The sequence below is a fragment of the Rhea americana genome, unplaced genomic scaffold (assembly GCF_003343005.1).
Source record: "Rhea americana isolate MKP2758 unplaced genomic scaffold, rheAme1 scaffold_364, whole genome shotgun sequence".
NCBI lineage: Eukaryota > Metazoa > Chordata > Aves > Rheiformes > Rheidae > Rhea > Rhea americana.
Window position 1 is genome coordinate 224,010 of NW_028186495.1, and position 11,515 is coordinate 235,524.

Genomic DNA, 11,515 nt, shown 5'->3' on the forward strand with positions numbered 1-11,515 from the left:
CTGCATGGCACCAAAGCGAGGAAAACAGTGAGGGGTGCGCTGCATGGAGTGAGAGATAAGCCTTGCTTCTTGTGTGGGAAGACCTAAATTAAGAAATCACATTGCAGTAATTTTCCAGGATGCGTAGCAAAATCGCATAGAAAGAGATTATTTGTTATTTCTATTGTACAATCACAGAATCCATCTGTAACCAAATAAAATTCTAAGGGCTGATTTGATAAAAGTGGATGGTGACATTCATACCAAAAACCTGAGTCAATACTTAGCTTATTCTGTGCCCTCCATTTTTATCATATCATCTTGCGCCTTAATGACTGTGCTAATGAGTCACAGTTATTGACGATCCTAATTGTTCATATCTTTGATTTTAAAAAGAATTGGCAGACTTATTATAAACAGTCTCCCCTTCTGATTTTTCTTACTGTCTTAAGAACTTATTCTAGTCGTGGTATTTATACTGAGTTGTGCTTTAGTCATTTTTGGTGGTTCTTTCCCCAGTGAGACTGTAGAGTAAGCTCCAGCATGAAAACGGCAAAAATCTCTTTACTCTCGTTGTCCTCCGTCCTGGACATATCCAATAAAACTGAATTATCCCTTGCAGTGGTACTGGATAAACGCTGAAAATGAAAACCTTTTCAGTAATAATTGGTGTCAAGCTCTTTTTGTGTGGTTTTTTTTAACTCTGTTTATAGTTGGTGTTTATAGTCAGTCTTCCTGTATCTGAGTCCGTCAGCTCATGTGAAAATTGCTTAAGATCACAACAGTGTCTTAGCTTAAAACGCAGAAACACTTGTCCGTTAATAACATGTTATTTTTATTGTCTTGGACTGCACCTAACAATTAAATGTTCATGAATGGAAAAAAAAACAGTTGATTTTCAAGTGAAGGTGAAAATTCAGCAGAAAGCAGTCTCTCTGTGTTACTGAAGTAAACTGATCTGTTCAGGATCATCTGTTTAGTACGGTGTTAGTAGGACAATTTGCACGTAGGACGTTTGTCAGTGAAACACCGAAGAATACGCTGTTAATCAGTCCGGTCAGCTTTTCATTTTAGTGAATACATAAACAGACGCAATTTATGCTCATATTCTCCTAGCAGCATTAGGTGCTTGGCATTTCCTTTGGGGAGGAAAAGGTCCAGGGAATCTCGCCGTCCGCAGGCAGTGCAGTACCACCGTGTCAGGACACAAAGAMGCGTGCAGTAATATTACTGAAATACGCTTTGGGATCTGGCTAGAGATGCTGGTTCCTCCCAGCGCAGACCTGCTGCTGGCTTCTGGAGGAGCGTGGTTGTCTTCAGACCTGCGTGCCCCGCGAGGCGCCGCGGTACGCTAGCACCTCTCAGAAGGCACCGGCTGGCTGTGTTCGGGCACCTACCTGTGTTTATCGCTTCCTGAAAGACCGTGAGCAAGCAAGGCGATCCGGTTTAGAAGAGCGTCAGCGTTGCGAGGGCTGGGACCCCTCGTGCTGTTGGTTGGAGGGGTATGAGGAGAGGGATGTTCTGCTTTTCACATCACGCCAGGTTCTTTGCTGCCTGGCCCTTGTTTTCTGGTTCGGAGACTGCCTGTTGATCCTTAACTTGCCTCTTGTGCATGTGTGTTTCTGATGGAGCTGTGAATTACGTGATCGCATGTTTGTTTGTCTGCAGGATCCTTGCCTCATCCAACATGGAGGACAGATGGTGCCCAGGGATTCCTTGTGACTGTGTAATCAGAGACTGTTGTTTGCAGGATCACAAATTTATTTCCTGCAGATGTTGYAATAAATGAGGCAGGGGGTTGTGGGAAGGGAAGGGATGATCTCATGCCTAAGACAGTTCAGTGATGATCTGGAGAGCTGGATCCCTGCCCCTAGATGCTAGATGAGTAACTCAAACCAGACTTTTCTTGATAGGCCTAACCAATACCCTTAATTCTAGAGCAGTATCCTCAATTTAGTTCAGCGCATCCTCTCAAAACGAGCGTGGCAACTTGTTGGTACTTGACTCCTCACTTAAGAGAAATGGTGTATTTTCTGTTTTGTAACTTCTAGACTTCCTCTTCATTATAAGGATCAAAGTTTCCTTACTGGCTTCTTTTCTCAATCCCCTTTGAAGCTTGCAATGTGTCTCCATCAGCGATACAGCTGGCCTTGTTTACCAAGACTCTAGAGTGTCCTACCTTGTTTAAGTAGAGCACGAGGTAAAATAAACCGGAATGCAAGAAAGCAATGATACGATATGTGTATAAACCCAATACTGCTTCCCTGATGTCCTCCTGTTTACACCACTGCTGAATTTGGCTGATAGAAATTAAATTTAAAAAGTCTCTGTAATTATTATTACAGGACCATAAGTCATGGTATGTTTGTACTGTAGAGATGCTATTCCCTTTCTCTAATAAAGTTCACTTGTTCCTGTCCCCCAGRCTATGAGCTACCTTAAGTGAAAACTAAGAACTGAAAGTATGTTGAACTCTTTCTTATGCAGGCTTCCGTAGACTTTTAAAAAAATAAGCCGCTGGAATTTCTAGCCTCAGGATATTAAGTCTGAGGGGCTCAAAGAAGAGACAGCATATTTTAATGGTYACGACTATCTGGAATTTTTATGGCCCCCGTTACACATGCTCTCTCAAGAGTTCTTGGAAGTGACATAAATCATCCTTTTTTAAGGCTTATCCTGTCCTTTAAAAATTGGGGACTAGCAGGAAAGATTTCCTTGAGCCAGGACTCACTCTTTTCRTTTCGCTCTGCAGCTTCTGATGGTGATTGTGGGCTAACTGAATCTTAGATCTGATCCTGGCCTGCAGTGCCKGCATTTTTAGAAATGCAGAAGAGACTAATACTTTTTAGTGTATTTTACTTTGCTCGTTGAAAGTAGATTTGAAATTTAAGGCCCCCAGTGGCCCCTGTCTGCAACAGAAGTCTTCACAACGTTTTTYTCAAAAGCACAGCGGCCCATGGAGAACCTATTTAAATACTGCTAGCTGATTTGCAGGTTGCCCATCAAAGCCTTTCGTGGATCTCTGTAAATAACTGTGTTGGTGACGGAATTATATACAGCTTAAATTGCAGTTCTCTTTTCACATTTACAGTGGGCACTGTTGCTTCTAATTTGTAGTCAAGTAAATTCTGCTGTGCTGCTGCTGACGATTAGATGCTGGAATTTGTTTTCTGCTRCTTTCTTGGTTATACCCAGAGGCAACTTTGGGAATTTGCTATTTGAAAAAGCTTTCCATGTGGAGGTAGCATGAGAAGCTGCATTAAGCTGACTTAACAGGCTTGCTACGAAGGGTTGCAGCTGTCTGATGAAGTTGCTGACTGTCCTACTAGYGCTCTTTTCAACTGGCTTTGCGGTTCCAAATTTCAAGCCTCTTGGTGTTAGGGCAGGACATGTGCCTGTACTACACCCTGTGCAGAGAGGAAGATGCAAGGAGGAACTTTGTTTCTTCTCTCCTGACCACGTGTGCACTTCCATATCGAAGCAAAGTATAGCAACCAAGACTTGGTCATTATTAACTAACCAATGATTTTGATTATCCTATTATAATAAGGTATGGAAATGTCTACTTTTGAAAGTATATAACCGATAAATATAATTGATTGATTGTTTTGTTTATCTGTAGAGCTGATAGAAACCCTTGGATGACTGGAATTCAAGATACTTGGTTCATGCTCTTACACTAAGTTGAAGGAAATAAGCMCAAGAAATTTCTCTGGTTCAGGCAAGTGGAAATCTATACCTCYATAGCTTATATTGAATTAATTTCTCTTTTAAAAAATGAGTTCTGGGAACCTTATTAAAATGGAACAGCTAATCTTTTTAGTACGGATTATATTTTGAAAGGAACGTAAGAATTTTAATTACAATTCCTGTTCATTACTCAGTGGTTAAAGGATCTGCCAGCCTGAATTCTGCTTTGAAAAGCTGGGAAGTCTCGTCAGTGTGGAGTTGAACTAGCCATTTGACAGCTGTCTTGAACAGAAATTGAAACAAAGATGTCCTTCATAGATCCTTATCAACATATTGTGGTAAGTAGGCTTGARTATTTTATGTATGCTGTCTTGTGTAGCTTGTTCTGTACAAAGTTACCCTAGATAAGCACAAAGCATTAGTGTTATCATGAATTCCATAATATATTTTTGAGTGTGGTTAGAGCAAATTTCTGAAGAAACTCTTCTGAATGAAATCTGAGAGATATTTGGTTTAACTTCTCAAAAGCATGTAATGATTTTGTGAGTGTAGTTGCCAGTGCATAAATGGCATATGCCAGTTGGCAATGTGTAACACGGGCTCCTCCTAACTTACTGTAACTTACCATGATGAGTATGATTCCAGGAGAGTAGGACTTTAAAGGAATTGCCGTTCAACATGATGAGTCAGAGTGCTTGTATTTGATACTTTATTGCATATACATTTCTGTCTTACTGATTGTCACACTGAACTTGCAGTGAAAACTTCTGCCAAAATTTCTATGAAAAWAACATTGTCTGTTAAACTTTCTCTTCCAGTACAATTTTTCTGTAAAACTCTATTTAACAAGTGACTTTTTTTCCATTTTCATCAGTGTGAATAGAGGGAGATTGGCAATTTTGGTAGAGCTTGAACCAGTGTATATCAGTAATGTTGATTTTTAAAAGAGACTTCAAAATACTAACCTGTAAACCCTGGATAAAGGTCAGTGAGATGAGCTGTGCAGCACATTGCTGCCAAAATCTCCTTGCTCCCTCCTTTCCATGTTCCTCCAGGCATGTGTTCTTGCTACATTCTTTGTACCAGCTCTGGAGCTCACCTCATCTCTGAGTGAGGCAATTCACCTTGTTGACTTGGCAGAAAACGAGACTAATTAAAAAAAGAAAATCTCTTGTCAGAGCTGGTGCAAGGAAAGGGCAGAACCATGTGGGCACCATCTGTGAAAGGAGAGAAGGAGGGACAAGAGATAGAGGAGAAGGGAAATGGGAGCAGGACTGCCCTTTACGTGGTGGCAAGCCAGTGGCTCGGCTGCTTGCTGAACGCTGAGTTTAGGCTGTAGTGTTTGCTCACATATCTTTGCTCGAGTGACTTGCCAGAGAAAACATCGAAATGGCAATTTCCATCTGAACTGGAAGCTTGAAACAAGTTGGGTGTGTTCATATCAACTGCTTCTCATAACAGAACCGGCATCTATCGCAGCAGGAAAAGCAATTCATACTCAAAGATATGCACCATCCATTTGTTGTAATGTGAAACTTTTACRTTGCTAAAAATAGTATCTGCTTCCTTGAAATGATCTCTTATCAATTATGTGGTTTCCACCCCACACAGTCACATCCTTTACATGAGTCTGCAGCGAACAGATGTAGAACTTGTGTCTTACACCATAGTTCTGTGAAAGCTGCTGTAAAGACGTGTTTCAGGTTGATGGCTTTATTTAATACAGGGTTTTAAAGCAATATACTGACATGTTCCTTTTTGCATCAGTGCCCTCTCCTGGGTGGAAGCAGTCTCTGAGGCATGCATTTATATTTAATTTAATTTCATGTGGAAGACCTGTTTTGGTTCCAGTACAGATACCATAGAGAACAAAAGGCATTAAAAGCATATGTAGTTAAAATTCTCTGGCAGTGCGGAGTTGTTGTTGAGGGAACGTTGTTAATGTAAGAGCTGATTCCATAAATGCTTGGAAAATGAGATGCAGGCCTTTGATTTTTTTTTTTTTTTAATTTGAAGATTGAAACTACAAGGAAAGTTTTACCAAAGTGTAGGACACTCAAAAGTCAGCAGAGTCATATCAGTGCAAAAAAAAAAAAAATATATAAATTTTAATGGCGTATGGCATTGGAAGACTTGAGAAAAAGAATTCTGCATTTTCCAAAAGTCTTTCTGCTAATTATGAGGTATTTTACAACCTCTTTATTTTTTATTTCTAAATGAAAAACTCAGAGGAATAAATGAAGAAATTGATCAAGTTGCTGCAGGTACAGGCAGAACTGACTGTATAAAAAAGCTTTTAGGTTCAGAGAATAAAGAATTAAAGTTATTATGTAATAGGTCTTCAGTTATGTTGATATTGGGGACAAATATTAAAATAATGTGTAAAATAATTTCAAGATTAAAAAAAAATCCATCTGTATGCAAGAGTGTCTGCCTTAATATGTAATATCCAGTTAGGGGATTTATGAAAATCTGTTACTTACGAAAACAGGCAAATATTTTCACTTCTCCAGCCCTGCTGCCAGCTCAAAGATCCTATTTAATGTCAAGGAAGTAAAAGTAATAAATCCTTATTACACAACCAATCTATAGCAGAACTTCCTGATCTGTACAGTACATCTTGTGATTGAGTTACATTTAATGGCTGTGCATTCTGGACTATGAAAAATATTATACTAAACACATGCAAATTCCTTGCTTTCTCAGGAAGCGCGGAAAGTACATAGACAAAACCTGATTGTGTTGCAGCAAATTCTGGTGGTGTTCTGCTTCCCAGCTGAGAAGTGAGAATGTAGTATTTATATGTACATATGAATGTAACGATATTTACGCCTTATGTAAAATAAGATAACTAGGGAAATAAGGAAATAAGATAACTAGGGAAATTTTACTGGGACGAAAAAAGTCAAAGGTGGAAGAAGGCAGGAGGAGGAATTGAAAGGGATGGAGAGTCCTGGTGTGGGAGCAGGAGATGCAGAACGGTGGCTGTTCTGAATACTCAGAAAACCTTGTGCTTGCATGTAGAAGGGSTGCAGTGAACCATTAGAGAGGCGATACTAGACGTCAAAGTTTTTATCATTTGGGAAAAAACATGTTTGGAGGTGATATGGTAAAGACTTTTCTCCTTCCTTCTCTAACTTCATGAACAAAGAGGAAGCAAAGTGGAAGAAAATATTTAAAGCCAGGTTACTTTTGAACATAGGATTTTGACTTTTAAATGAATTATGAGTTTCTGAATTTTTTTAACCTGGCTCAGATTTTAAAGGTATGCAGATGTTGCTCCACTCTTGCAACACTGAAGTGATTTATATACCAACTTCCCTTTTTTCAGAAGTAATTAAGGAGTTGGCAATGTACAGATTTTTATCAAGATTTAAGGTGAACATAAGTCATTTTGGAAAATACAACTTAGTCATCTAAATTAGTATGGGCTGGATTCATAAAGGTATTTAGAATCAGTACATTTCTTGTGGTATTTTCAAGGGGGCATCTAAATTCCGTGGAAGCTATTGTTGCTGCAAACCAACAAACAAATGTTTATGAAAGTCCCACTAGCTGTTAAAGTGGGTATTTGAGCTTCTTAATACCCTTAGAAATTGGATCCTGAGCACAAAATAGCCCTTTTTCCAGCTAGCCAATAGTCATATGAACAAAGTCTATTTTGGGATAAGAGGGAGCCTATTGAGCTTCCCATGTATCTCATTTTTTTTTTTAACTAAGAGGGAGATAATTTGCAAAAGTAAATTTCTTCCAAGCACGTGACTGTGGCCAAATATTAATTAAAAGCCTTGGGGTATTATTCTGGGTGATGTGCAGGGGAAGAAGATAATGTTCTTCTGTTGCTTTGTCAAAACTCTGTGTATTTGTGTTCGTTTCAGAGGACACCAGATCTTATGCAACAGCTACCATTTTTGGCAGCCCAACAGCTGGAATTATGGGGCTTGCTGCCCGTAAGTCAATAAAAGCCAGTTTGCGTGATAGTGTTAACAACCCAGTTGTCAACTTAAAATAGGAAGTAATGGCGATGTTCTCRTTATAACTGCATGGGAATTCTAATAAATGGTGATTTGGCCTTAGTTTAATGGTGAATGTTTTATTTAAGCGTACATGCTCCATGAACAGAACTGAGGGAGGCAGGAAAACTCTTTCACATCTTTTTTTCTTTTTTTTTTTGCGGACCAGCATCTTCAGCATAATGCAGGGTTGAAGACTGAAAGCAGTCGGATCAGTAGGCAGCTTTACAGGCAGGCTCTGGGGCATCAGAAWTAACCAGGGGTGCCACAGAGCAGCTGAGAACTGAACCCAGCCCTCCCATGTCCCGTACTTGTAACTTAATTACAGCCCCGTCCTCCTCTCTGTTGCTAAACGTTCAGTGCTCTCCGATTTGTGGTCGTAGTGAGGACAGACTCTTTCCTAACAGCTCAGAGTAAGGGCAAGGGTGGCGTGTTTGTACTTTGGGCCGTCTCCCTTAATTACAAGGTTGTACATGACAAAGCAGCTACACCAGTCTGCTGCGCGCGAGCTCTGGGGCCAAGGCTGCGTCGCGAGCCCGGCGCTCGGGCGGGCGTGCGAAGGCGACGCGCGCTGGTGGAGCAGCTTTGAGCGCTCCCACGAAGCAAAGCAAAAACAAGGGACCGCGGGAGAAGTTGTTTCCTGGAGATTCTCAGCTTGTAAAAAATCCTTGAAACAATGCAGATGACAGAGCGGGAATAATTTTAGGTAGCTGCGTGACAGGTAACTCAGGCAGAAGTTTGCTCAGGGGGAAGTCCTGCTTTTTCCCATTCATCTGTTTACTCTGGGAAGCAGCGAGGCAAGGGAGAACGGACGTCTCAATTACTGAGACGTCCTCATGTCAGCACAAGCCAGGCTGTTAAGTAGGTGTTGCTTCGTAACGCTCTTCCTGTTTGCACATCCGAACTCTTCTGTTCAGCTTGGAGCTGTTAACTCCGSTCAAACGAATCGCGTGGGAGAATTGGTTGGAGTCTGAAGTCCATTTTTGCTGCGGTCGGTAACCCACTTGCCGTGGCACGCTGACTTCAGTATRCCACTCGTACGCCAGTAGTTTGCCTTGCCACGGGTTTCCCTCTGCCTCGTGGCTTGTCTTTGGAGCGGACAGGTCCTCCTGCAGCTCGCAGGAGGACCATCGCACGGTTGGGCTTTATCGCTGGGCAGGCCGTCGCGAGCTGAACCTCCAGCAGTCCTCGCAACGTGTGGGCGACTGCAGCCTCGGTAAAACGCAGCAACTCACTGTCTAGCTCAGGCGGTGTCTGCAGTGAAGTCATACCCTTAATATCTCTGTGGGCACCCTTCTCCTTGGTGTTTGCAGCTCTGATGTGGCCATGCCCTTTGCAAACCTCGAGACTTCAGACTTGTGGAGGAGTTTCTGCTGGTATCAGCCGTGTTATTTTTCAGTGCTTTCTGACTCAACTCTTACTTAATTATTCACAAGCCAGCTTTGCCATGAGATTAATTTTTTTGAAAAATCATATAAGAAACATATATATTTTCTATATACATATATCTTATATATATAAAAATAAGAAATTTAGAAAAGAGATAAAGAGTTGTCATTTGTTGCCAATTTGTATTGGAGAGGGATCCAGTTTGGTTGTGGGCACAGTGTGCGAGCATGATACAGGTATAAAATGGTGAGACTTGGCTGAAGCAACCGTGATTCTTCTGAAATAGTTGTGAGCCCCTGTTGAAGGCCTGTATAGGATCTGGTTATTGAATCAGTAAATAGAGGCATGTGGCACTGCTGAAAGCTAAAGCACAAATGAATTGGAGGGTTTCACTGGCTCCTCTCTCTCTGTTTTTAGCGTGAGAATTTCCTGATGCCAGCACTTTCTCTTTTCCTTCTAATTGGAGTATCTTGCAAGGTCTTTAATACTTGGTTAGTTGTTTTGGTCCTGATAATTTATTGATATGCAGTGTTTATTTTAACATATTTCACAAAGTTGATGGGTGATTTTAAAAAAGCATAATACAGGTATCACAATTTCAGCTTTACAGGCTGAAGCCTGAAGTACGGGTGCTCCCTGAGCCCGGGTTTCCATCGCAGGAGAGCAAGTCGGCCCCTGCCAGGCTGTGCCAGTGGGCGAACCCACGTCTAGGCCCTGGGGGCAGTCAGACAGCTTGGGTAAAGTTAAGGTTGGCGTTGAAATAACGTACTTCACACGTAAGCACTGTGAGGCAAGAGCCTGAGACCCGTTCCAGGCTCTGATATTTCACCTTAGCTCTGCACTGCGCCCCCGTAGAAGGTACTGTGCCCCCAGAGAAGGTATGTTGTCTGCCTTGTCATGTGCAGTGATGTTCATAATGGTATCCAGTAGGGGAGTTAAACTTACGGACCATGTGGACAAAGTAAAAATAAACCTGAGTCACTGAACTCCTCTTCATTAGGTTTTTTATTTCTTATTTTTACATTTCTTTCTACTTCCTGTTTCATTCAGGAGTGTGGTGGTCTGGCTGTTCCTGCTGCACTCCTGGCTTTGCAGGGAGCAGGAAGCGCTGGAAAGTGCAAAAAGGCGGGGGGGGGGGGGAAGAAAAAGAAAAAAAAGAAAGAAAAAGAAAAATAATAAGAAGAAAGAAAACCTGGTGGATGTTTTTACAACTTGCTTTTCACCTTTACTCCATTGTCTTAGGGCCGCCTACACTTTGAGTATTGATGCGTTGATGCACACTGAAAACGAATTGGGGAGTCTCTGTATTACTAATGACATCCCTTGCATCTGCAATATGCCTATATCTATTCCAGAACATATACTTAGGTATAATTGTACCCCTTTTTTTTATTGGAGGAAGGTAATTATAAACACAAGTACATCGTAAAATAGCTTTCCCCCCCCCACTCCGAGTTGTCACTCACTGACTAAATGCCTTAAAGCAAGTTCTGTAGAGAGGAGGAGTGTTATTCACTGAGATTAGGAAAAAAAAAAAAAAAAAGCATGTTATGAAGAACCTGTTAAGTAGGTGTGGCTGCAGGAAAATCAAGCAACCTTAATACAAGGTCTGACCTTGCAGTAAAGCTACAGGGTGCAGTTGCGCTTTAAGATGCTCTATCCAGTATGCATTTCATTTATGTTTTGAATGGGGGATCTCTCTTTTCCAGTTTTTGGACAAAGTAAAACCTATTCTGATGCTTTTTGGTTCTGGAGCTTAATTGCCTCTAACTCTCTGACTTCCAGGTGGAACACCAGTATTCCCACGTATTCACTGTGACAGTACAGAAAGCCACCAATGTCACAAAGGGAGCGATTGGCGATATGCGTGAGTATTTCTCTTTCTGGTTTCACGTCTTTCATCTCTCTTCTAGGAGGCTGTTTCCTTAGGCAGGGGGAGATGACACAACAAGCTTGTCATGCATTCAAAGGTTGTTGGTTTCTTTTCTTTGCTTATTAAACCTAAGGCAATGCACTTATTTCATTGCTCACACGCTTTAGCTCATAAAGCAGATTTGCCGCTCCTTCTTTCCATTGATCCAAAAAAGATGAATGAGTGAGTTGTACATAATTTGCCTACAAGTGAGCAACACCTACGTTTAGTTCTTGGCTTAGACGGAAATGCTGTTCTGAGTGTAGTGAAACTGGCAATTGCTGTATCTTCAGAAAGCTGTGGTTTGGTGGGAACGCATAAAAAGAAAAAAACCCAAAGCTCTGCTGAGTCAACACCCTAAAGAGAAAGAAAGGGGAAAAGAAAAGACAGATAAGCAGATCTCATGATGGAGAGTTGTATCAGACACCACTGCTGCTTCTCCTTTCTGTTACACTTTTGAGTCTCCAGACTTAGCTGTGGAACAGGAAACCACTAGGAAGAATGACCTGCGAAAACCCTTGTCTGCTCTTAT

General features: G+C 41.3%; 1 protein-coding gene across 1 annotated transcript in view; it reads left to right on the forward strand.

Moving 5' to 3' along the window:
- Positions 1-2,117: 2,117 nt before the first annotated feature.
- The window catches only part of PLA2G4A (phospholipase A2 group IVA), a 62,864-nt gene continuing 53,466 nt past the window's right edge, over positions 2,118-11,515 (forward strand). The window contains exons 1-4 of the mRNA XM_085312440.1: positions 2,118-2,179; positions 3,602-3,700; positions 3,864-4,007; positions 10,857-10,938. Of these exons, the coding sequence (XP_085168566.1) occupies positions 3,975-4,007; positions 10,857-10,938 (115 nt within the window). The 5' untranslated portion in view covers positions 2,118-2,179; positions 3,602-3,700; positions 3,864-3,974. The remainder of the gene's footprint in view (positions 2,180-3,601; positions 3,701-3,863; positions 4,008-10,856; positions 10,939-11,515) is intronic.